Consider the following 25,703-nt stretch of genomic DNA (forward strand, 5'->3'; position numbering starts at 1 on the left):
TTGCCTCAATTTGCATCTCTCTGCATGTTAATCAGGCTGCTTGGCATCCAGCAGCAAACAGCCTCTTTCCACGGTGGGCAGGATCCCCTGACCTGCTGTCCCACCTTAGCCCTGAGGGTTATAGGGGTCAGAGGTGAAGCCCAGAGGCCAGCTGTGCAGCAGCTGTGCAGAAGGCTGGCAACAAAGAAGCAGTGTCCAGGAGGCTAGAACAGAAGATGGCTCTGGCATAGGTTTTGCTGGCAGCCCCCAGGGTCTAAGCTGAAAGTAAGAACACAATTTCAAAGCCCCAGTCATCAAAATGAATATCACTTTACAACCTGAAATTAGTAGGTAGGTGTTCTGGCATCGAAGTTTGGACGCCCCCACCTCATTCAAGGTGCCTGGGATACAGCCTCACTTTCACTTTTTAAAAATTAAATTTTATTGATTCATTCATTCTAAAGATTTATTTTATTTTTATTACAAAGTCAGATATACAGAGAGGAGGAGAGGCAGAGAAGCTCTTCCGTCTGCTAGCTCACTTCCCAAGTGGCCACAACGGCTACAGCTGTTCCCCGCTGCTTCTTCCAGGTCTCTCACACAGGTGCAGAGTTCCAAGGCTTTGGGCCGTCCTCCACTGCTTTCCCAGGCCACAAGCAGGGAGCTAGATGGGAAGCAGGGCCGCCAGGATTAGAGCCAGCACCCATATGGGATCCTGGCACTCTCAAGGCTTAAGCCACTAGGCCACCATGCTGGGCCCATAAAGTTTATTTTTTTAATAATGATTACATGGTTGATCAGGGTGGGAAGGATTGAGGTTTAGGGAAAATTGGGTGAACTCATTGCTTCCAAATTTGCTATTTCTTCTTGTTGTTCCTGAGGGAAGGGAAGAGACAAAGGGGGAACCACTCATGACTTTCCACACGTCCCAGTACCCAGGAATGAGGAACTGCCACCTCACATCAACCCAGAATTTCAATGTGTACATATCCCAAGGGTTCCGTCCAAGTGGTTTCACCTTCACTTGGGATGCAGACTCCTGCTTAAGCACCTAAGAGGCAGCAGAGGTTGGCCCAAATACCTGGGCTCCTCCCATTCACGTGGGAGACCCAACGGAAGTTTCTGGCTCTTGGGTGTAGCCTGGCTCAGCCCTTAGCCACTGCACACATGTAAAGGAGTGAACCAGCACATGAAAGCTATTTCTCTCTCTCCCTCACTCTCCATCATTTTGCCTTTCAAACAATTAAAAAAAAAAGCCTCAAATTTGAAATCAAAGCCTCAGGATGAACTGAGTATTAAATTATAAGTGGTGGTCATTTTTAGGAAGGCAGCTCCAAGGAATGAAGTCCCTGGCTCAGTGTCACATCAACGGCATTGGTCTTTGACCTAGAGCCCCAGCTCTCAGCTGTCCTTTAAATGTACACAGAACAGGATATACCTTGGAGGACTTGCCCTGTCCTCTTTTTAAATGTGCTGGATTTTCCAAATCTTCAAGGAGTGCATCTTGTTTTTAGACACAAGGAAGAACATTGTAAAGAAGAGTGGCCCTCAGTAGCACAGCAGGGTGACCTGGAACAGGGAGGTGTCTGAGCCAGGAGGGGAGGGGAGCCAGCGCTGGGCTTGCTGGGCCTCCAGGCTAGCCATCACTGCAGTGCAGACGGTGGCCCAGCACCTGCTGCCCCTATGACTGCTCCGTCCCATGCTTTGACTACAATTCTTTTTGTTGTCACAAAGACCCATTTCCCAAAAAACCCAATCAGCCCATCTAGTAGTCTGCTCATTAAAAGGCTGAAAACCCCAGACAGCCATTTCTCCTCCCACTCCCAGAGCCTGTGTGTGTGTGTGTGTGTGTGTGTGTGTGTGCGTGTGTGTGATACCAACCTAAATCCATAAACTAGGGACCAGGGGATTAAGCTGCTGTGTGTAGTGCCAGCAGTCCATATGGAGGCACTGGTTCAGGATCCAGTGGCTCCACCCCAAACCAGCTCCCTGCTAACATGCCTGGGAGAACAGCAGAAGGTAGTACAAGAAGCCAGGAGCCCGCATCCCCACATAGGTGTCAGGGGCTCAAGTTCTTGTGCTACCTGGCTGCTGCAGTCACTGGGGAGTGAACCAGCAAATGGAAGATCTCTCTCTTTTTCTGTCAGTGCCTTTAAAATAAATAGATGATGCCGTCACCTAAAAATGGAAGAAGTGGAATATAAGGATGTTTGCTACAATTCAGTTTCTATTGTTTCCTATAAGAGACTAGGGTCACTAAGTTATGGCTCATCCATACAGTATTCTTATGTGAGGCGGTGCCATGGCATAGTAGGCTAGGCTTCCACTTGTGGTGCCACCATCCCATATGGGTATCCGTTCAACTCCCAGCTGCTTCACTTTCTTACCCAGCTCCCTGCTTATGGCATAGGAAGGCAGTGAAGGATGATTTAAGTCCTTGGGACTCTGAAGCCATGCAGGAGACCTGGAAAGAGCTCCCAGCTCCTGGTTTCAGTCTAGGCTCAGTTCTTGTGACCACTTGGAGAGTGACCAGTGGATGGAAGATCTCTGTCTGGACTCACTGATCTGAAATGTATGGAGGAAGCTCACAGGAGCAGGCTAGGGATTGGTGCAGTAGCCAGGTGGCTAAATCCTTGCCTTACATGACCCGGCATCTCATATGGGTGCTGGTTCTAATCCCGGCAGCTCCATTTCCCATCCAGCTCCCTGCTTGTGGCCTGGAAAAACAGTTGAGGACGACCCCAAACCTGGGACCCTGCACCTGGATGAGAAACCTAGAAGAAGCTCCTGACTCCTGGCTTTGGATCAGCTTAGCTCTGGCCATTGCTGTCACTTGCGGAGTGAACCAGCAGATGAAAGATCTTTCTTTCTGTCTCTCTTCATCTCTGTAAATCTGCCTTTTCAATAAAAATAATAAATCAAACATTTTAAATAAATAAAAACAAAAGGAACAGGCTAGTGACCCTTAGGGGACAGGGAGACCCCTAGGGGAACCAGCACCATGAAGCTTCATGACTTGACTGGTTGGGGAACAAAGCAAGCCCCCTACCACCACCGTCCCCAGTCAGGCTAGCAAGGTAGGTGCAGAGGGACCCAAGGACTGAGAGGGAAGAAAACTGCCCACTCTTGGCATGGACCTGACCCCCATCTCTCTGCAGACTCAGTCACCACTGCTCAGAGCTTCCGACCTGTGTCAAGCCAGTGAGCCTGTAAGACCATTAAGGTCATGACTGTGCAAGCACAACTCGTGGTAGTGCGGCGGGGGAGGGGGAGGCTGAGGCAGAGGGGTGTGATGCTGAGCTAGATGGAAGTTCAGGGTGGGGGGCCTAGGGAGACCACTTGGGTCTCTGTAGCTGGAAGTTCTCACTCCTACCCCCCAGCTGCCAGCCAGCCCTGCGGCAGATTCAGAAAAGACTGCCAACAGAAGTCTAGGTGAACAGCAGGCTGTGTTGCCAAGGTTCCCTTGCTTTGCCAGTAGCAGGAGTGTCACTATTGAGCGTAATTAAATCAGTGATGCTTCAGACCATCCTGCAGGAGTCTCTGACTGACAACGTCAAGCACCACTGTGGAGCACTGGGGTCTTGGCAAGGCTGGGGTGCTCACTCCAGCCCTCTGCTGGCCCCTGCCCCAGTCCCTGGTGGACTCGCCACCTCTAAGACTTCACCCTCTTCCTCTAATCCACCCACTGAATGCTAAGCTGGAAAGACAGAAGCAGAGCGGGTGAGGATGCAATTATTTTAATTCAGCCAGATGCTGGGATTTAGTTCCTTTTCTTTGCAAGTATTCTGGGGAAAGGCAGAACTCAGCCGAAGATGCGCCAAAAGAAAAGGAGCTGACGAGCTGACAGGAGGGAAGGAACGGCAGATCTCAAGGACCCAGCGTCACCCCCGGGGGGAGCGGGAGTATGCGAAGGAAGAGAGGGAGGGCCTCCCTGCAGGCACTGAACCAAGACTGCTCACCAGCCCTGGCAGGCGCACCCAAGGCAGCCAACTGTATGAGGAACTTCCAAAGCAGGTTCACTCATTTTTATTTATCTATTTAATGATCAACCTGGCAGGCAGTCACCAGCTGGGGCAGCGGATCTGAATGGAGGCTTCAAGGAGGGTGAACCAGCAGATGAGAGAGGTGAACCTGCACCTCATGCCTCGCTGTGTCTCAGACACATACAAATTTTAAGAAGCAGTAGATACAATTTAAAAAAAAAGACATTAGCTATAGATCCAGGCTGTCTGACCATACTATACCAGGGACTACATCATACTGCATTATATATTATAATACCACAGATAAATGAACCAAGACATACAAACCACACAAAACAGTGTATAATAGCTGCTTAAGCAATGCTAGCTAACACCCACTACAGTCTGTAGTTCTCAAGGTACAGACCAGGAAGCCTTGGCAGTGGGGAGGTTGTTCCTTGAAGCCAAAAGCATTTTCCTAATAGTAGGGATCTTCAAAAAGTTCATGTAGGGGCCCTGCAACGTGAACTTCAAAAAGTTCACACAGGGAATTAAACCATCATTTGGGAGGCCCAAGCCCCATTCAAGAGTTTTTGCTTCTAGCACCAGCTATTCTATTTCTAGCTCCCTACTCATGTGCCTGGAAGGCAGCAGACAAGGGCCCAAGTATTTGGGACCTGGTTACCCATGGGGGGACCCAAGGGTTTGGTGCAGCCCAGCCCTGGCAGGTGTGGTCATCTGGAAAGCACACCAGCAGATGGAAGATGCATGTGTGTGTGTGTTTTGCTCTGCCTTTCACAGAAATGAAAAGAAGCTTCGTTAAAAGTTAGTGTAAAAAAGGGTACCGATGCAGGGCCGGCGCCATGGCCTAGTGGCTAAAGTCCTCACCTTGAACGTGCCGGGATCCCATATGGGCGCCGGTTCTAATCCCAGCAGCTCCACTTCCCATCCAGCTTCCTGCTTGTGGCCTGAGAAAGCAGTCAAGGATGGCCCAAAGCCTTGGAACCCTGCACCCAAGTGGGAGACCTGGAGGAAGTTCCTGGCTCCTGGCTTTGGATCGGCACAGCACCGGCCATTGCTCTCACTTGGGGAGTGAATCATTGGACGGAAGATCTTCCTCTCTTTCTCTCCTCCTCTCTGTATATCTGCCTTTCTAATAAAAATAAAATAACTTTTTAAAAAAAGGGTACTAATGTAAAAGCTATATGTAGGCTTCAAATTCTTTGCACCAAAATAAGCTCCTCTTTCAATTACATTTTTCCATGGACTGTCAAGCCAGAGTGTGGCAGAGGTCACTGCCAAGCGTGCCATCAGGGGTGGCAGACACGGTCCATGCCATTGTCGGGTCACCAGCCCATTGTCTGCCATTGTCAGAACACCAGACGCCAGGGAGACCTACAGGAAGGTAGAGCGAGGCTCCTCCTCCCACTACATGGCTTCTACTGCAGAAAGCAGTTATTTTTCCAAGAAATGTATTGTAAGCCCATAATGCCCATAATAGCTTCAACTACTGTCACTTTCAAATGAACTAACATACACATTTCTGTAATTTTGCCTTATGTCCTAGTACAGAAAATAGTGATAACTCCACTTACTGTTTGTAAGGTCCCTGCTTGTCCGTTCTACCCTCCCTGCCTCGATCCCTGCTTCATTCTCTCCCCACCAGTAGCTCCCAATGAACCTAAGAGGTGTTCAAGTCCAGGTCTCAGAATCCAGTTGGCCTGAGTTCAAACCACAGCAGCGCTGCCTACTGCCCTGGAACAGGGCAGCCTCTCCGTTGCCATCCATGCACCGGGAACATCATTTCAGGACGAGTGTCAGGAATGGTGATAACTCAGGTACAATGCCCATCCCCCAACAGACAACCACCATGGCCCTCATGACACCTCATGTTATGACCACACGGGCGGCCCTGAGTCCCTCCTGGGTAGCTCAGCAAAGCAAAGGCCACCTGGGGTTACAGACGCTGGCCTCCCAATGTGTGAACACACACACCCATGCATGCATGGGTACACACATACATACACACAAACATGCACACACATGGCTGGGTGTACCCACACTCAGCTCCCTTCCTGCCTCTGCCACAGCCCAGAGAGAAAAGTGAAAAATGACAGCTAAATGTCAAGTGCTCAGGCTCCCTCCCATACTGAGAAGACTCCCCGAATGCCAAGGCAGTCTTGGCTGGAGGCCGTGTGATGGAGCGTGGATACTGCTGACCGTGGGTGCTGGGCCCGTGTTTCCCACCCCCTCACCCCACCCAGGCCTCAGTCTGTTCAGCTGTGAGAGAGAGGAGGTGGCACTGGGAGACTGGCTGGCCCAGGTTTGCTGCAGGCACACACAAGGGCCTGGACCAGGGCTGCCGGCCCAGGGTCCTCTGCCACTCACCCGACAGTTGCTGAGCTCCTCTGCAGACAGGACGATGGTGCCACATTTCTTTCCCGGGACACCACTGGGAGAGAAGACGACAGAATGCAAAGCCAGGCGAGACAGAGACACCCCTGGCTGCTCCCCAAACCACCTTCCCCGCCCTGCCCCCACATCAGCGGACCTGCCTGGAAGCCCCTACAAAGACAGAGGCCTCTGCGACCCTGGAGGGGAGGAGGTGTTGCTTGCTGGGGCCCTGCCCTGTGAGGGGCCTCTAGGGAGGGCAGCATCTACTACCGAGGACCTTGAATCACAGCGCGTCCAGACTCACCCGGAGGCTTCCGGACCCGGGGTTCTCAAACTTTCCATCCAAAGACCACTTCTGTGGGCAAAAGACCTCGTGGGCTGGCTACCCGACCTTGCACCCGGTTAAGCCCGAGCCCAGGGGTGGCCCCGCTCAGGGCCTCTCTGGTTAGCCATGGCAGGGAGAGCAGCATGAGGGGCAGACAGAAGGTGGCCTGCTCCAGGGGGGTCCTGGGACACCTGCCCATGCTTTCGTCCATGACTAGCACTTCTCAAACTCCTTGGCTGGGGTATCCCGAGGGATGAGAGATCCCAGCCAGCCACACTGCTCCTCAATGATGGAGACAATTGGGATGAGGCCTGCGAGGTTGCTCCACCACACCAAAAAAAAAAAAACTCCTTCCGGAGGGCAGGTATCCAGACAGAGGCCCTACCCAGGGCACCTGAACCACCTCTTCTCCAGTCAGACCAGGTACCTTCCCCCAGAGCCTCAGCCAATCCCATGCTAACGTCTGGGACCAGGCCAGAGGGAACCCCAGAGCAGCAGGAGCAATGCCAGGGCATTAAGCAGCTGTGTGTCCTTGGGCTCCTTACTGTACTTCTCTGAGCCTCCATCCCCCTGTCCAGGGAGCCCTCCCAGGCCCTAACCTGCTCCTCAAGCTGCTGAGCCAGGATCTGTTTGACCAAGGAGACAGGCTCCTCAATGCCAGCTTCCTCCGCCGACTTCGCCATCTGTTCCTCTCCTGCCTCAGAGTCCTTCTTCTATTTCCGATCTCTCTTTGCCTCCTCCCCAGCCCCAGCCTGCTCTCCCACCACCCTGAACCTGGCCTCCCCGCTGTTGCCTCCACTTTGTTCTCCTATGCCTGCTTAGCCACTCTCATTGTCATTTTGCATAGATGCCCTCACCTTGGGCTGCTCCCAGCCCTGGAGGTTAATCCAGCCAGCAGCCAGGACTCCAACCCGGGGGGTTAGGGGATGGGGAATCAGAGAAGGCCAGAGGAGTGCTGCTTACCCAGCCAGCGCCCTTCTGCAGAGGCCCCTCCAGGCTGGTCCCACAAACAAAGCCTGCTCCCTGCCATGCCCTCAGCTGGCGTGGGGAGACTCTATGTCACCCCTCTCATACTCCCATTTGCAGGAGGCCAATCAAAGCAGAGGGGTAGGGTGGGGCGGACTGATGAGCCCGTAGGAGAGGCAGGTGCAACAGGATCCACTCAGCTGAGCTGGGCACTGACGTCCAGTGACAAAAGCAGGAATTGAGGGGAAGGGAGTAAGAACCAAACAGCAGGGCGATAATGAGGGGTGGAGAGGACCCGGACCAGAGAGAGATGACAGGAACGGAGGACAAAGGCCCTGCTGATGCCTAGAAAAGTCCTTCCCTCCAGCGCCACATGCCATGGGGGTTCAAGCATCAGGCTGGATACAGGGAGGGGCAGCCTGCATAGTGAGGGGCTCCATCCAGGGTCCAGAGCATTCAGGTTCCTGCAGAGAGACTCAGGACCCTCCTTGACCCCAGGCCCAGACTCTGCAGAGCCGGCTCAGTGTCCGAGGGCTCCAGGTTCAGCACTGTTTGACGACTTACCCGTTGGACACAGCTGGCATGGGTTTGCCTGTCCTGGAATTCAAGCTGAATGCTCCTATCCTATAGGGAGAGCAAGAGAGAGCATGCTGTGAGCCATCTGCCCCGTCCAGAGAGAACACCGGGCACCTGCTTCTGCCATTCAGGATCCTGAAGTAGGACCAAAAGCCCTGGGTTAGCCACTCCCTCCCAAAGGGGTCTTCAGAGTGGGGTCCATGGACCAGCTCCCCCTGGGAATGTAGGAGCATTGGGGACTCCCAGGTCCCACCCTGGCAAGCAAGGCCTCTGGCTGCAGCAGCTGTACTCACAGCCCCAGCTGACAGCCCTCCTTGGCTGCAGCTCCCATGTCACTGAGAATTACCGAGTCTACTGTGGGCTGGTTCAAGTCCCCCAACACTGCTTGGCCGAGGTCCTCATTCCAACTTGAGAGTAGAACTGTACCCAGAGATGGGGCGCACTACACACAGGACCCTACAGGTGGACCCTAACCCAATCTGAGCAGTGTCCCCCTAAGAGATCAGAATACACACACACACACACACACACACACACACACACACACACGGGGGAACCATGTGAGGACACAGGGAGGGGACATAGACAAGAGCCTGAGAGACAGACTATAAACACACATGTGCACACATGCACACACACATATACAGGTATGTATATATATATGCCCATAACGCACGTACATGCAGACACAGAAATACAATATACACATGTACCTCACACACACAGAGACACACACTTTGATTACAAGGAACGGACGACATCCAGCAAGCATGTAGCAGCAGCAGGCATGGGGCCATGCCTAGTCCAGCCTGACCCCCTTTCTTGCTGCTCTGCCCTGGTCTAGTCAGTGTGTCTGGTGGGGGTGTTGCTTGCCTGGGGCCAGCTCCTGGGGCTTCCTGAGTATAAGAGTAATCACCCCCACCACCCAACCAGCCCTGGCAGGGCCCTGGAGCAGCGCTGGGTGCAGACGCTGGGCCACCTGCTTCCTGGCTGGCTGGCCCCAGGTAAATCACTTGCCCTCTTAGGACTTCACTATCATGTGTAGTAGAAACAACTTGACTGCAACTCAGGCCTCCCTGGGAGATAGGGTTCTAAGCACACAGGGCCTTGGGTCAGCAGTTTTAGATGGGCAGGGGCGAGGCATGGGCTGTCCTTCCTCCCCCTGCACAGATGCCCACAGGGGCCAGACCAGCTGACTTCTCTGTTCCCAGCCTGAGTCAGCTCTCAGCAGGGTGAGCAAGAGCTTGCCCACCACTGTGGAAGCTGCCGCACTTACATGAGGGGCTTCTCCAGGCGGCTTCCGGGAGACCCCACAATCTCTCCGAGGGTGCAGAAGGCTTGGCCCAGGAAATCCTGATATAGGGCACAAGAAGACCAGGGTCACCTTTCCTCCCGGCTCATGGTCATCCAAGCCCCCAGCCCCAGTCTCAGGCAGCCTGAGGACATCAGGATGAAGCACCGTCTCCGTGAGGCCCAACACCCACCCAGGACATGGCACTGCAACAACCGCCCTTGCATCGGCAAGCAGTGCCTGGTAGGACTCACGTGTTTGGACAAATCCGGGCTCTTGGAGTCGACATCATACCTATAGGGGACCCAGAGCAGCAGTGAGGGTAGCTGGGGGCACTCTGGCCAGCCCTGCCCAGCTCTCTACATACCCCCCCACCCTCAACAGGCTCCAACTCCCTGGAGGCTTCTAGCACAACAGCCCAAGGGCACAACACCAGCCTCTGTGCCAGACACGTTCTGTCTTGAGCCATTACACAAGTAGTGCCACATGGTGTAGCCAGCCAGCCAAGTGGACCCCAGGTGGACCCTAGGTGGGGAGGTGTTGTACCCCTCACTGTATATGTGTTACACATTGCTCAAAATGGACAGATAGAATTTGTGGGTTCACAGCAGGCTGTGCCTCACCTCACTCTCCACTCCCCGTTTCTCATCTTCCTGAGCAAAGTTGGCCTGCCTACCAGGGCTGGGAGCCTTGCCTCTGACCGGCCTGTCCTGCTTCCTCCGGGCCTGCCCAGGCTGCTCCAGAGCCTGGTCGCCCAGGAAGGAGGGAGGTGCACAGGCAGGCCGAGGCTGCAACTGGGCCCTTCAGGCCTTCCCTCCTAGCCCGGCTGGAGTGCCTTCCCCCTGCAAAGGGTTCCCAGGCCACCTTTCTGCCACAGCCCTGTCTCTGCTCCTCCTGCCACTCCTTTCCAAGTCATTTCCTCTCATTTCCTCTCTGGCCCAAGCCTCCTTCTTTCCTATGCAGCCCACTTTCTCTGGAACTCAGACCACTCCCACCAACCCACAGCCACTACACACATCACAGCTTCCCTGCCTGTTTGCCCAGCCAAGATCCTACTCTGACCTGACCTTGACCATCAGGGGAGAGGCCTCCTTGGCCAGGTTACTTATGCATAAGGAGGCACCAGCAGGCACCTCAGGGACCCCATGCTCCGATGGGAGGCCAGAGGTGACCTGTGAGGACCTCTCAGTTACCAGGGAGAAAAGGGATCCTGGTTGGACAGCCTAGACTCATCCCAGTGGACACTGCCCACAAGACGACCCCCCACCGACTCTGCAGACAGAGGTGGGTGCCCACTATCCCTTCTCCTGGTCAGGTCAGGGGAGGAACTGGCTAGGCCAACCCAGGTTTCTCTTTCTTCACTGCCTCTGCCCCACCGCCAGTCCGGCCATCTCTCACTTACAGGTCAAAGCGGAGGTTCTGCTTCTCCTCGAAGAAGTAGTCCACGATGAACTTGCGCACAAAGTCGGGGTTGAGTGTGTTGTCGATGACTTCCGTGCGGCCGAACTGTAGGGATGTATGGAAAGTGGGGGCCCAGCCAGGTGGCAGGGGCGAATGCCCAGGCTCAGAGGCCTCTGCATCCTGTTTGGCTGGGGCAGCTATGGAAGCCCAGCTCCAACACACATGTGTGCTTTATTCTCCCACCTGAGCAGGTGGCTTTGGTGCCCTTATTTCCTACCCCATTGCCTTTGTGAAACTGTGCCCTGCACCTGTCCTCCCCTTCCCTGCCTATTGTGGAGGCTGCCTTCTCCAGGAGGCCTTCCTGATTTTTCCAACTAGAGACTGTTGCTTCTCTGAGCCTCCACTGAACTTGTGCCCATACTAAGACGAGCACTTTTCTCAGACTTGCTTGATACTCCAACTGTCAACACGAGGGTAGAGACAGGCCTTATGGGAGGAGCCCCTAACCTGGAGTTCATGCTCCTGTGTAATACCTTACTTACCACAGCAGGTAGGACCTGGACACTGCTAATGAACAACCCTGAGTTGTCGCCTGCCAGCTTAGATCATCAACAGCCATGACTTCCATCTCAAGGCCTCTTTCTGCTCCACCCTACTTGTTTGTTTTAAGGCTGGCTGCCAGGTCACTGGCTTGCTTCCAGGGAAGGAGAGCAAGAAATTGAGGGAGACTCAGGCCAGCAGCCATCGAGGACTATGGCTGTCAGTCGCCTACCCACAAGAACCTGGATCCCGCCAACAGCATTGAGCCAGGAACCGAATCTCGGCCTCTGAAACTTGTGGTGGCTGTGACTTCACCCAGACCCTTCCCTGCCCTGCAGCCACAGGGCAGCTCTCGAGCCAGGGTATCCCCACAAGTCGCCCCCAGGTTCCGGCCCCTGCAGTGTAAGCCATGTCTTCCCAGGTAATTTGTCACTCAGAAGTAGGTAACAATGCAGAGAAGAAACTTCTTTGGCTTCCCCAGCAGCAGATGCTCTGGAATTTGGGGGCACAACAGGGTCTTGATAGTTGAATGCCATTAAGCTCCCCTAGATGACTTCAGGTAAGTCATCAAAGAATTATCAGAAGGACACTCCACAGGCCTCAGCCCCTCACACACACACACACACACACACACACACACACACACGCATGCACACACACACAGCTGTGATGACTGCTTGTACCCATGGCTAATATTGATCTGAGTCTCTTTCTGCCTTCCCAGATCCCAAGCTGTTCAAACAGCAGGCTCCAGACCTGCTTCATTTTCCAAGCCCAGGACCTGACACATCTAATACTGGGTCCAAGGTTCACAGCTGGGGATGACAGCAGCTCACAGCACACCCCATGCTCTGGGAGCAGCTTTCAACACGTGGGCTCGTTACTTCTGAGCAGTGCTTTTGTGGTAGGTTTCCCCACGTTATAGATGAGCAAATGGTGGCACAGAAAGCCAAGCAACTTTTTCAGGGTTGCAGTTAACAGCTGCCGACTTCTGGCGTGTGCCCATGGAGCCATGTGGCACCGCACATTAGGGCAAGTCTGCCAACCACTTCTGTTCACTGCCGCCAGTGGCTGCCACAAGGCAGGTCCTCAGGAAGTGCTGAATGGGCTGGCTGCATGAGGACATGGGAGAATGGGACTGTGCCAGCTTCCTCCCAGACTCACGGAGCCACATTCCCCAACAGAACATTATCCTCCGTACTTCTCAGAGTTAGCAGCCATTCAATGCAATCATCGAGTTAGCAGGCTTGAAGCACTTATGGAAGGGTGAGCTACAAAATGAAAACGGGGAAAGAGGTTGGTGCTGTGCACAGTAGGCTGTCACTGGCAAGGCCGGCATCTCAGATCGAGCTGTCCTAGTCTCTGAAGCTGCACCTCCAACCCAGCTTCTTGGTAGCGCCTGGGAACACAACCGAAGATGGCCTTCGAACTCATGCCACCCACTGGGAGATCCAGATGAACCTCCTGGCTCCTGGCTTCAGCCCTGCTGCTTGTAACCATTGGGGGAGAGAACCAGAAAGGATGATCTCTCCCTCTCTCTCTGTAATTATGTTTTTCAAATAAATATATAAATACGTGTACCCTTTAAAAACATTGTGGAAAATTGAATTAAAAAGTAAATTTATCTTGATGTATAAAATAATTAGGTCCTTTTGCATGGACTTTCTGAGGTTCCTCATGCCTGCCCCTGTGCTTCTACGGCTCCTCTGGGTGATTCTAACGCACACATGGAATGGAGGACCACAGATGAATGATAACACAGCAAAATCCAGGAGGAAAGCTTCTAGCTATGCAGCCTCTACTGACTGCTCAGTGGATGAAGCGGGCCCTTAAATCAGCCTCAAGCCTCACCGAGAAATCTTGTAAATCCTGATTCAGTCTACAAGCAAGGAGACAGAAGGGATCAGAGAGGTTAGGTAAGTCGCTGAAGGTCACACAGCCAGGTAGAGCTAGGATCTAATCCTAGCATAGCTATCTGCCTGTAAAGAGTCATCAGGTACTATGAAAATTAAATAAAGATATGGTTTCCTGCTTTGGGCAAAGCACCAGGCAGATTGTCGAGTCGCGTGCCACAGGCAGGTAATTCAATAACAATCTTAAGGTATCTTCCTTCAGACAAAAGAGCTCCAGCATTCTGCTGAGCTGCAAGACCATCTATCGGCAGACGAAAGGAAAATGTCTCCTTACGGCGTTCCTGCAGAACATTCCAGGTAAAGGTGTGAGAGAATCCTCTCTTCACGTAGGATCCCCACCCGTCGCTAATGCACTGCCTTCCCCTATAAATCCCTCCAACCCCGACCCCTCTCCCACAGGACTCCAGACACGGCCCAGCCTGCAAGAGCGTGCACTCCTTCCAACAGTCCCTCGCCATAACCAACTCCCAGGAAAACACCCATTAGGGAAGATGACAGCGCGGCTTTTAAAACGGCACTTGAAGCTTGCAGAGAGGGGAACTCCCTGGAGAGCAGTGGCTGCTGGAGGAGGAAATGGAGTTCCCCTGGAAACAGGGCAGCGAGGGGGGCTTCAGGGGCCCCCTGATGATCTTCCAGGGCAGGAGGAGAGGGCTGGGCTAGGAGGGGCTGGGCACAGGGACTTGGCAGGACTGGAGGTAATTAACCCAGGCAAACCACAAACAACTGTGCACTTCTCGCCTTCAGCCCTGACTGCAAATGTTTTATGGCCTTCATTACTAGGACTAATAACAAAGAGAGGAAAACACTAAAAATGGAATTTTTTTCAAATCCAAGGAGCCACCAGGTCCCTGTCAGATTCAATGGACATCCCTATTAATGATGACAGGGACACAACTGAACTGATGTTTTTTTTTTTTTTTTAAAAAAGCCACTTTGTGTGTGCTTTGTTCTACACAGAATTAGAGTTTTCCAGCTGTGAGGGACTTGGCAAGATGAGGATCAGCAGGCAGCGGTGGCGATGAGGGACCATACAAAGCTGAATCCTGCTTGGGAGGGAGGCAAGGGGGCATCAACCCCTCACCACCCATCACCTAGAGTTCAGAGCCCAGGCAGCTCCCTGGGGGTCCACGCTGCAGACTCTGAGGCTGTGGGGAGGAGGGGATGGGGTGCTGTTTTCACGAGGCTCGGGGTCTGGGGCCCAGACCAGCACAGGGCATTGCAGTTAACAAACGTCCAGAGACCTGCGTACCAGATCTGCGGGGCAGGAGTGGTGGTGGTGGGGGAACCCCCTGTGAGTCGTTAGAGAAAGTGGGCACTGTGAAATGGAAATTAGCCAGGAGGAGGTTGAGTGATGAGAGAGGGGCTGGGGGGCTCCATGATCCCAGAGGCTGGGGTGGTGAGGATGGGGTGGGGAGAAACAAAAAGAGAAGGAAGCGCCCTCTGCAAGGCTGCTTCTCGCTCCTGGCAGCAGAGCCCACAGAGGATGCTCCCAAGTGTTCCCGAGACCTCTGTGGCTAAGCCCCCCGCATATCAATTAAGCAGCATTCATTACGCAGCATCCGCTCCAATGAGCCCCTCAGAAGCAAGGCGGGCTAGAGACTCCTCCAGGGATGGAATCCAGCAGTTCCCAGGGGCTCTGCTGCACAGACAAAGGCAGGGCTGAGGCAGGTGGGTTGGGACTGGGGGACCTGGGCTCAGGCGAGGCCAGGAAGAGCAGGTGCTTCCTGACCCTGGGGTGGGTAAGGGCGGGGGGGTGGCTGGTGTTGGAGGTAGGGACCCTGATGATACCTCCTGTTTCCCATGTACATTCTCACACACAAAGTCCAACGCTGCTCAGAAAAGTCCCTGCTCCCTACCCAGCCTGTTCTGCTCAGGTTGGCTGTGTAATGCTTCCCACCCCAGGAGAGTGAGCAGATTCCCACTCCTGCAGCCCTCAAGGGGGCGCAGTGCATTGCTGTGGGCTCCCCTAGAAGCCCCAGGCCAGCCTCTTCCACTTAGGTGGCCGGGGAAGGGTCATGAACATGCAGATGGCCTGGATAGGTCTGCATGTTCTGGGGAAAGGGGCTATGGTTTCCATGAGTTCGTTGAGAAGCACATCTCCAGAAAGCTAGGAACCACTGGTTCGGACTTTAAAGGCATCCACAGGGTTTCCCTTGGAAACCATCCAAATCAGGTGACTACCAGAGCCGGAGTGTGGGGCTACACCCCCAGGCTTCACACGTGGTGCCCTCCCTGTTGGGGGACGCTGCTGCTCTGTGCCCCAGTTCCTCCTCTACTCCATGGGAATAGCAATCAAACCACACCTCACAAGGTTGCTGGAGGGTTCAAGGACTGAATTCACACAAAATGCAGCCTGTCCCCTCTCACTCCAATATATCCAGGGGCCCTGGGCCAGGACTCCCCACAGATATCAAAGTCTGCAGGTGCTCAGCAAACATGGGTGGGCACCCGGCCTGGTGGTCAGGATCAAACTTGAGATGCCAGCACCCTGTGTGGGAGCACCCATCTTTGAGCTGCTGGTCTGCTCCCAAACCCTGCTTCCTGCCAATGTGGAGGAACAGGTAATAGCTCCAGTACTTGAGCCCTTCACACCCAGGATGGAGATCCTGACTCTGACTTCGACCTGGCTTGGTCTTGGCTGTGGCAGGCGTTTGGGGGAATGAACCAGCAGATGGAAGCTCTCTGCCTTGCCAACACATTAAATAAGCGAATGAACATATTTTAAGGGGCATGGTGTTTACATGGTGTAGCCCTCCCCTCTACCTACAGCCTTTGGAGTACTTTAAATCATCTCTAGATGACTTATACCATCTAATACAATGCAAAACCCATGCCAATAGTTTTTTTTTTCTATACTGTATTGTTTAGGGAGTAATGAGAAGGAAAAAATGTGCATGTTCAGTGCATATGCAATTTTTTTTCCCGCTGTTTTCCAGCCCTACTTGGTGGAATGGGTGTGGTGGTGATTACTTAGAAGACAGCCTGGGACTCAGAGGGTAAATTAATCTGTCCACACTCGGGGTGCCCACCTTCCCTGCTCACCTTCCACCCCAGGGGTGCTCTCTGTCCCCCACCTGCAGAGTCCCTGGGCCTGCATCCACAAGGGTGGGGCTCAGGGGGCAGCGTGGCATAACCTCTCTGCTTTTACAAACCAGCTACTGCATGGAGACCCAGTCCTGTCCTCCCTGCATGTCCCTAACACTCTGGGCTGCAGTCAGACACATGGGCCTTGAGACGATGAGGCTGCTGGGTGAGGGTCGGGTGGGCTGGTCGCTCGGTTCTGCTGGCACGGGCAGAGGCCGACTAAAAGGCACCAGGGATGGCAGCCTGAGGGAGGGGCTCTCCCCATGGCTTCTAGGTTTCTAGAATAAGGTCCCCTTCTTCCCCCTTGCAGCCCATCTGCTAGAGGCAGGAACAGACAGCTTAGGGGACATCTCCCATCACCTGTGCAAATTCCCATAGCTAAGGGGGCACTGGCAACAGAGCCAGGGTGGAGAAGTGAGGTGGCCAGGCCATGAGACCAGAACTCTTTTAGCCTGGGTTCTGATGCTTGTGACTCAAGGGACAACGTGGATCAACCCTCAGAGGGGGCAACTCCATGTCGCCAACATGGAACGAAGAAAGCAGGTGGGAAGCTACAGAGCTGGTCTCACTAGAAAATGACCACACTCAGCAGTGCCACATCACTTAACACTCACAGCGACCTTCTAAGACATCATTATCCCATCTTAGAGATGAGCAAAGCAGCTCAGAGACATGGAGACACTTGCCCAAGAACACACAGCTAGCGGGGTGAACAGGCTTCAAACCTAGGCAGGGCGGCTCCAAATGAAAAAGCAATCAACGTTCGGCTCTGCGTTATAACAGTGTGACAGAGATCAGGCTATAGCCACCCCGTCTTCACTCCTGAGGGTCTCCAGCCTTCACCCCACCCCTCTCCCCCACATCCCAAAGCTTTGTACACCATTGTCAGTCCTGCCTGCATCTTCCACCTCCTTCTTCTTCCTGTTTCTCATTATGCCTCCACCATATTCCCTCTACCCAGTCCTGGATCCTCCTGATTAGTCCTCTCAATGGACCAATGAGAAAACAGGCGCACATTGCCTGCGAGGGAGGCCAGTGGTGACGGGTTTCGGATTCCACCTCCTAGCTCAGGTTTCTTTCTTCCATTAGATCCTTCCACAGTGTGGCATGACTTTTCATCTTCAAATCACTTCCACACTCTCACGATCCGACGTCACCCCCTACCCCGGGCCCCAGGAGATGATATTACCATCATCCCAGAAGGGCCCTCCCCGAGGCAGCCTGTGGTACATGCTGCAGGCCCCTGTCTGGGTGCTGAGTGGTGGCTCTCCAGGAGCCTGCACACTCTAACAGCCCTGGAGGTGGGCAGCTCTTGCTGTCTAAGATAATGACTGCCAAGATGCCCCCAGATGCAAAGCACCCCCACCCACCCTGCGTGGTGCAGCTGGGCAGGGGGAGGCCAGACCTAACCCATGCTTCCTCGACTGGCCAGGGCTCCCCTCTGGTTCTCCTGTGTCTCTTGACGGCTGCTTAACTGTGACCCCTCATGACTGAAGTTTATGGGCATCAAGATTCCAGGTCAAAAAGTCCTAACTCAGCTGGAACTAGGCCTAGGGTTGGCTGGGGTCCTAGGGCACCACTGGCTGGGGGGAGGAAAAGGGCCTGGGAGAAAGGTCTGGCTCCACAAGGCACCTGCCAGCATCATAGATCTGCAAGGTTCTCTCAGGTCCTCTCGCTGGAGGAGTTCTCTGGCTGTGAGAATGGGATGGATTACTAGGCAAATAGGGAAGGTCCCTGTTAAAATGGGAAAAGGCAGCAAGACCCACTCAAAACATCCCTTAGAATAAATAAATAAGGATTCCCCCTCCCGGGGTAGCCTTTAACGGCACTTAGCTGCATCTCAGGTTGTTTACCAGAGATAATCCAGCAATAGTCCCTCACCCCAGTCTTAAGTGAGGATGCTGACCGGACCATGGTTTCTATCCCTGTCTCCCTGATTGGGTGTTAAACCCCTATCTTAGCAGACTATTCACAATACACTCACACACCCCTTTTTGCTTTGCCACTGGGACCCACAAATCAACCCAAGAGTTCGACACCCCTATTGGTGCCACTTGGTGTGACCAGCCGACCTGCACAGGGCAACTCCTCCCTGGAATCTGTCTCCTGACTGCTGTGGGAGGAGGCCCCTGCTCTCATCCTCCCTTCTGCTTTGCTTCCTCTCCTTGTTCACTTGCAAATTCTTCAATGGGGGACAAGAAGCAAGCCGAGAGAGGGGACTGAAGTCCCACAAGGGGAGTCCTGCCAGGTGTACCTGCTAGAAGGCCTCTTGAAGACCCAGCTTTGAGGGTCTCTGGACCCTCTGGCCTAGATAGAGCAGGCTCCCTCTAGCCCCAGACGCCAGCAGTGGCCTATAAAATTGTACCAAGCTCATAATGAAAGACTTCCTGCCAGAAAGCTTAGTGCCTAATTATCCATTGTTCCAGGTAATCTGTTAAATGGTCCTGGCTCCTGGGGGAATGGACCTTTTACCAAGGAGCCTGGCTGCCAAGCTGTTAGTGAAGCCCTCTGTGCCCCCACCTTGTCTGCTGATCCTGTCCTCAAACCAGGGGTCCAGCCTCAGGGGATGGGAGGGCCTGAGCAAGCCCCCTCCCCACTAAAAACTACCATGCCCCATGAGGGAGGCAGGGTCCTGAGGACCCGTACCCCAGCTCATCCCAAAACAGCTACAGCTTCCAACAAACGACTTGAAGATGTGTGAAATGACTCTCCCACCAGATAAAGCATGGGCTTACTGGCTTCTCCTAAAAAAGAGCCACAATGAGATTTTTCCATGAACTAGCTCACTGAACCCTCATCGCAGGCCCTGGGCCTAAGCACTTGCTCAACAGCTAAAGGTCCATTCTGGATGACTTCAGAGCCCATGCTCTCAGCCACAGCTGTGAAGTCACCTGATCACTGATCCCAAGAGCAGATGCTGTTCAGCCACCAAGTGGCTGGCATAGGACCTCGGAGTCCACTAGAGAGCAAACTTCCTTCTCTGCACAACACCTCAGCTCACATCTGATGTGCATCTCTTGCAGCTGAAGTGGGTAGGACACACACACCCCAAGCCGGCCTCTGGGGTACCGCCAACAAATCCACTTTGATTATCAGAGAGCAGTGGTTAAGGCCCTGAATCCCAGGGCTAGTGCGTTAGCTCAACTGGCTAATCCTCCACTTCCAAGGGCTGGCATCCCATATGGTCTCCAGTTCCTGTGCTAGCTCCACTTCCAATCCAGCTCCCTGCCTGTAGTTTGGGAAAGCAGTCAAGTACGGCCCAAAGTCTTGGGACCCACGTGGGAGACTCGGAAGAAGCTTCTGGCTCCTGGTTTTGGATAGGCCCAGTTCCAGTCGTTGCAGCTACCAATGGATAGAAGATCTTTCTCTCTGTCTCTCCTTCTCTGTGCAAATCTGCCTTTCCAATAAAAAATAAATAATAAATCTATTTAAAAATAAAATAAAAGACACTGTGTCCCATGTGGAAGGGTGCCTGGGCTTGAGTCTCAGCTCCATTTCTGATTCTAATTTCCTGCTAATGTGAGGTGAGAGACGATGCCTTCAGGAGTTGGGTTCCTGCCACCCTTGTAGGAGACCCAGATGGAAGTTCCAGGCTCCTGGCGTCAGTCTGGACTGCCCTGCTATCCGGGAGCATTTGGGAGGAGAAGACCCTCTCTGGAACACTCTCTGTCCTTCAAATAAATATAAATAATTTGTAAAATTTAATTGTTAGCTGTGAGTAGGGGCTCATGGACTCAGGTGGTCCCATTGATGGCAATGGCCCATGGCAATTCCTATTTCCAGGAGTTTTCACAAGTATCCCTTTAATCCATCTTCAGAGGTCTCTTAGCCCTAGGTTACAATGGAGTTAAGCTGGGAGTTAGAGAAGATAAATACCATGCCCAGGGAACAGAGTTGGTAAACATCATCAGTGGGGTCCCACAGTTTAGTCCAGGGGTCATCTGACAAAGCTTCTAACTATTGTTCATGATGTCCTTAGGGAGCAGTTAGGGAAATCATGAGTGCCAACTGGATTGCGACTACATTACCATGGCTGAACAGGTTGCTCTACAGGCCCGACTAGCAGAAACTCACAGCACTCCACTCCACTAACTCCTCATCGCCCACCCAGACAACCATCTTTGAGGCTGGCATCTCATACGGGCTAAATCCTAGCTGCTCCACATGGCCCTGGAGAAGCAGTGGAAGAAGCCCTAAATGATGAGCTGCCGACACCCATGTAGGAGACCCAGCAGAAATTCGGCTCCAGCTTCGGATCGGCCTGACCCAGTGCAAAGGGAATGAACAAATGCTAGTAACACCTCCTTCACAGTGTTGCTGTGAGCACTCGGTGAGTTCAGACACAGGAAGTGCTTACCACACTGCCTGCCACATGCCTGCTATGTGAATGTTGGGATTATAGCTATTTTATCATCACCTCCTTGAAAGGAAGCAAGCTCCTCTAATTGTGGACAATGTCCAGTCCTCTGGCCTCCCACATTCCTCTTCTGGCACACAGTAGGTACCTGCTGGTATCAGAGTGTGTGTGTCCTCCAGCTGTCCAGGGGGAAGGTATTGGGGAGAGGGTCCTTGGGGAATTAATGAGGCCGTGAGGTGCAGCCCTCATGAACAGGACAGTGCCCTTACACAGAGGCCCCAAGCGGCCTGTGCAAGAGACTGGATGGTCCCTCATCGGACAGCAATGCTGCTGGCATCTGGATCCTGAGCTTCCCAAATTCCAGAACTTAGGAAAAACCAATGACTGCTGTTTGGCAGCCATGTACCCCAGGTCACTCCAGGAACAGCATTCCAAAAGTTTAGAGAGGGTCTGCTGTTCCCAGCTAATGGTAAAATGTTAAATAGGCTGAGATTGCATAGAAAACAGGTTCCGTGAGCATGGCCTTGTGGGTAGGGGAGTGTGGGCACTGGTCGCCCTCTAGGGTGTGTCCCTGTGTCCAGCCCCGTGTGTTTCCGAGGCTCTGCCGGCCTGGTCAGCTAGCAGCCCTGGTAGGTCCTGATGCAAATAGCACTCGATTTTCTTGACTAAAATTATATCTGAGTCAATTTTCATAAAACGCAGTGACAGATTTAGGTGCTGGGAAGATGAAGCTTTCTCAGAAGGCATGGACGTGACCCGAACGGTTAAAATCAGCCACAACCAGGCAGCCAGGGGCCACAGCAGCAGCTTTGATCCTCACGGGGACTGTGGGCCTGGCTCCTCGGAGGCCTGAGCTCCGCCTGCAGGCGCTGCCGTGCCTGCGTTCAGCTCCCCCTGGTCACAGGACGATTAGCTCTCAGCCAGGACTCTGATAACTGAGAAAGGCAGCCGCTCCCCTGAGGACAGTGAGCTGGCAGGTGGGGTGGCGAGCGCTGGCTGCTGTTCCTTGGCAAGGTTAGGCTGCACTCCCAGGGGCAGGTCCAAAGAACTGGATCTGGGTTCTTCTCTACATGTCTCCGTTCCTGATACTTTTTCCGATGCAGGTCACAAAGGAGAAGGCCAGGCCCTCCGCCCACTCCCAATCTGTGTAAATGCATCTTCCCTGCTCCAGAAATAGCGCCAAGCTCTGCTCCCATCACCCCCTCACAGCACAGGCCCTGATGGCCTCGTGCAAGGGAGCTCAGCCTCAGGGACCCAGCAGGATATTCACCAAGAACTCGGGCTGCCCTCAGTTCCTACCCACGAGCTCCCTTCTGCGGCCCCTCCTTGACTCCCCCTGCATGCAGGAGCCACCCTCACTCCACACTGTTTTGTGCCAGGGGACTATAGTAAGGTTCCACTAACAGGAGCCCCAGCCAGAAATCGGGAACATGGGGTGGTGGCGGGAGAGGGAGGCTCCCCAGAGTTGACTGGCCCTGTCTGGAACAGTCATGGCTCCCGACTCTTGCTAGCCCATGACTCACCTGTCTTTGCCCTGGCTGTTGTGGCTACTGGGGGAAAGAGTCTCTCTGTGTCTCTCCTTATCTCTGAGTCATTCTGCCTTTCAATTATTTTGTTTTTCAAATGTGACACTTTTGCTGGGCATTCTCTCCCCTGGACACTCGTTTTATTCTATCTGTACTCCTCTGTTCCTGTTAGGGTCAGTACAAACACACACACACACACACACACACACACACACACACACACCCGCAGGCTGGGACTGCCTAGTCCCAACTGACGCTTCTACTGAAGTGCTTTTCTTTCCATCCACGCCCTTCTTACCCCCAGACCCTAGTACAATGGCCAGCACTGCATAGATGCCTACTGTTGTCAATGTTGACCGAGGCCGGTGGTGCACAGGGCCCAGTATTTCACAAGTCTCAGCAAGGATGATGCCTTAGGATCTCCACTTCCTTGTCTCACCCCACCACAGGCCAACAAGGTGGGCATTCTCCCCGAGTCCTAGGTGTGGGAATAGGCATGGAGAGGTTAAGTAGCTAGCCCCAGGTCCCATCTCTGGGGCTGGACTGGGGCTAGGAGTGAGCCATGGGTGTAGGCAGCAGCACCCTAGCCACTCCTTCCCTTCTACTCAGCCCTGTGAGAATATGGGGTCACCCAGGTGCAACGGAGACCCTGATAAATCTCAATTACAGAATGCAGTTAATGGCTCGCAAGCTGGCAAGCAGGGTCTTTGTAGGCTTTCCATAACAAATCACGAGGAGTCATTAGCACAGGCCCAGGTGCCAGGCAGCCTGGCCCAAAGGCCTCAGAAGAAGTCATCAGTCCACTTAAGCAGACTACCCTGTCCCCTCGCAGGCTGGCTTGCAACTCAGAGTCCAGAAGAAGGTGGGAAAGCCAGTTTCACCTCAGTGCCCCCATGCAAAGTATCTTCCACATTTTCTGAATCAAATTCAGCTCCTTCAGGCACTGCTCAGGTGGTAGCAGGTGCTGGGGTCGGGGAGGACTGGCCTTTGAACAGAGGAGGAGGAGGAGTAAGGACCAGCCTGGGAACAAAGCCTGAGGTCACAGCACTTGTGTCGTGCTCCTGTGGGTCTCACCTTTTTGCCCTTTCCATGCACACTGGGCACCTGGCATGCGTCCTACCACTGTGCCCCTTGCATCAGCCACTGGGACCTCCCTCTCCAGAGCCTACAAGCCTTCATCCCAGACATCTGTGGGGAAGGACATAAGTGCAGCTGCCAAGGCCCAGCAGTAGGCCCAGCCTCAATCATTCTTGTCTACTTTACCCCATTCTTGGGCCTTTGAACACTTGGAAGAAGAGGAGGGGTAAGCTCAGTTTCCAGACACCACCAGAAGGTAGCCTGGGCTCGGAGATCCCGTGAGCTCATCCCAGGATCCAACATCCCAACCCATAACCCCTTGGCCGTATGCACCTGCAGACAGTCTCCCATCTCCCCCAGGGCCTCAGCAAGTGGGAAGTGAGGCCAAGGTGGGGCCAAGATCACAAGCGCCACCTCCCTGTCAGCCTTTCCCGGGCCTCTCATCCCCTTAGCCATCATGTATTAAGCACCCACTGCATGCTAGACACACTCTAGATGCTCAACATCGTACAGTGAATAAAGGAGATAACACATGATCTCCACAAACAATGTCGGAGCCGGGCATGACAGATGGCATCACGTGGTAAGCCAAACATGGGAACCAAGGAAGGAAGGCAGAGTAGGTGTGGAGAGGTCCCAGTGTCAGATGGGTGGCCTGGGAAAGCTGCTGCAGAGTGACCTGAGGAATGCGGGGGGCGGGGGGGGGGTCGCAGGGACAGGAGGGAGAAGAACATCTGGATAGCAGGGACAGCAAGTTCAAAGGACCTGTGTGGAGGATTGTGTCGAAGGCATGATGGGGCATAAGCATGGGGCTAATTAGTCCAGGAGGGAAGACAGGACTGGGTCCAGGCCAGGCAGGCTGGCACCGGGACTGTGGTCTAGCAAGAGAGTGCCAATCAGGACCTCTAAGGAGAGGGACAGAATATGACTTGGGTTTAATAGGGTCTCTCTGGCTGCAGGGTAGGGGGCTGACTATGAGCCCCAAGTCTGCCCTCTCCTCACAGACCCCATCATAATGGGTTCTGGCGTGAAGGGGAGACCCTCCCCTACATAAGCGGCTTTCCTGGAGGTTGGGTGGAGGAGCTGGCACCAGGGTGGAGAGATGGGCCTTTGCTGTAGGCGGGAGGGAGCCACTGCAGGTGGCTGAGCAGGGGCTTCACCCAAAATCACCACTCTGGGAAGCCTGCACAATGATAGACGCAGTGCAGCATACTGTGCTCATGTCTTAAGCCTCCAGACAAGGCAGTTGTCTGTCGAGTGATTGACAGGTCTGGATGTCCTTGATCTTCCCATCAGGCTGGGGGCCCCTGCCGGTGGGGACCATGCGTTTTCCTCCAGTAGCTCTCCTCCCACCCCCTTGCATGTCTCAGCAGCCTGCTGTGGGTCACGCAGGGATATCTCCAGCATCAGGGAGGGACAGACAGGCAGCTAGGGATGGCTGACATACCTCTGGGCCAGAGAAGGGCTGTACCTACCTCCCGCCACTGCTTGTTCTCCATCCCTTGTGTATACATGACGCACACTGGAGGGAGAAGAAAAGCATGGGTTAATGTCCCAGGCCAGCAGAAAGGTGGAGACCTCAAAGACTGAGGGCCTGGATGGGGCAGGTGGCTCAGGCCACTCCAGCCCAGGCCACACTTGTGAAGTTTGCTGGGGAGAGTCTGCTCAAGGGGCTGGGGTTTTAGTGAGGAGGTCTAAGAGTCCAGCCCCCAACTGGTCCTGGAGGCACCGCTTTGGAGAAGGGGCCTGGAACACAGGTGTGTCTGGAAGGGGCACCTGGGCAGGGGCAAGGGGTGTGTCAGGGTCATTCGGTACCACGCCACAGCAAGGCTCTGAGTGTCTGCCTGAAGGCAGGGAAACAGAGGGGGGACTTGGAGTGGCATGGGGCCTGGTGGGAGCACACCAGAGCCACACCCTGCTTCTTTAGGGCCCAAAGCAGCCTCTTGAGTTCTATGATGATCATCAGCCCCACTTTACAGGTGGGGAAACTGAGGCACAGAGAAGGCCTAAGACCCATCTATCTATACTCATTGCACACGCAGGTGCTACTTCTTGGGGCTATAGCCCTGGACTCCCATGTCAGTGCACCCACTAGTCCCTGGCCAACACACGGAGTATGCTGAGGCCTGGCCCAGACACCCCACCCCCTCCCTATAGGCTCTGTTGAGTTGAGGTTTCACAAGTGTGGGGGCTGGGAAGGTGCACTCCCCTTCCCACCCTTGGGCTCTGTCTGCAGACTCCATAGGGAAAATCTCAACCATGTGGAAGAGCGGCCAGCACAGTGAGCTCTGGGCCTGGGCCAAGGTGCTGGC

General features: G+C 53.9%; 1 protein-coding gene across 2 annotated transcripts in view; it reads right to left on the bottom strand.

The window, feature by feature from the left end:
- CPNE5 (copine 5) overlaps nucleotides 1-25,703 on the bottom strand; it is a 66,185-nt gene that overhangs the window by 30,248 nt on the left and 10,234 nt on the right. The window contains exons 3-9 of one of the 2 annotated variants that reach the window (XM_040983276.1): nucleotides 24,867-24,913; nucleotides 10,896-10,999; nucleotides 9,748-9,787; nucleotides 9,479-9,555; nucleotides 8,191-8,250; nucleotides 6,640-6,690; nucleotides 6,330-6,393 (exon numbers count right to left, since the gene is read on the bottom strand). In XM_040983276.1, coding sequence (XP_040839210.1) covers nucleotides 6,330-6,393; nucleotides 6,640-6,690; nucleotides 8,191-8,250; nucleotides 9,479-9,555; nucleotides 9,748-9,787; nucleotides 10,896-10,999; nucleotides 24,867-24,913 — 443 coding nt within the window. The remainder of the gene's footprint in view (nucleotides 1-6,329; nucleotides 6,394-6,639; nucleotides 6,691-8,190; nucleotides 8,251-9,478; nucleotides 9,556-9,747; nucleotides 9,788-10,895; nucleotides 11,000-24,866; nucleotides 24,914-25,703) is intronic. The other variant, XM_040983277.1, reaches the window with a different exon arrangement.

The sequence above is a fragment of the Ochotona curzoniae genome, unplaced genomic scaffold (genome assembly GCF_017591425.1).
Source record: "Ochotona curzoniae isolate NIBS_2020 unplaced genomic scaffold, NIBS_Ocur_1.0 contig_3819, whole genome shotgun sequence".
NCBI lineage: Eukaryota > Metazoa > Chordata > Mammalia > Lagomorpha > Ochotonidae > Ochotona > Ochotona curzoniae.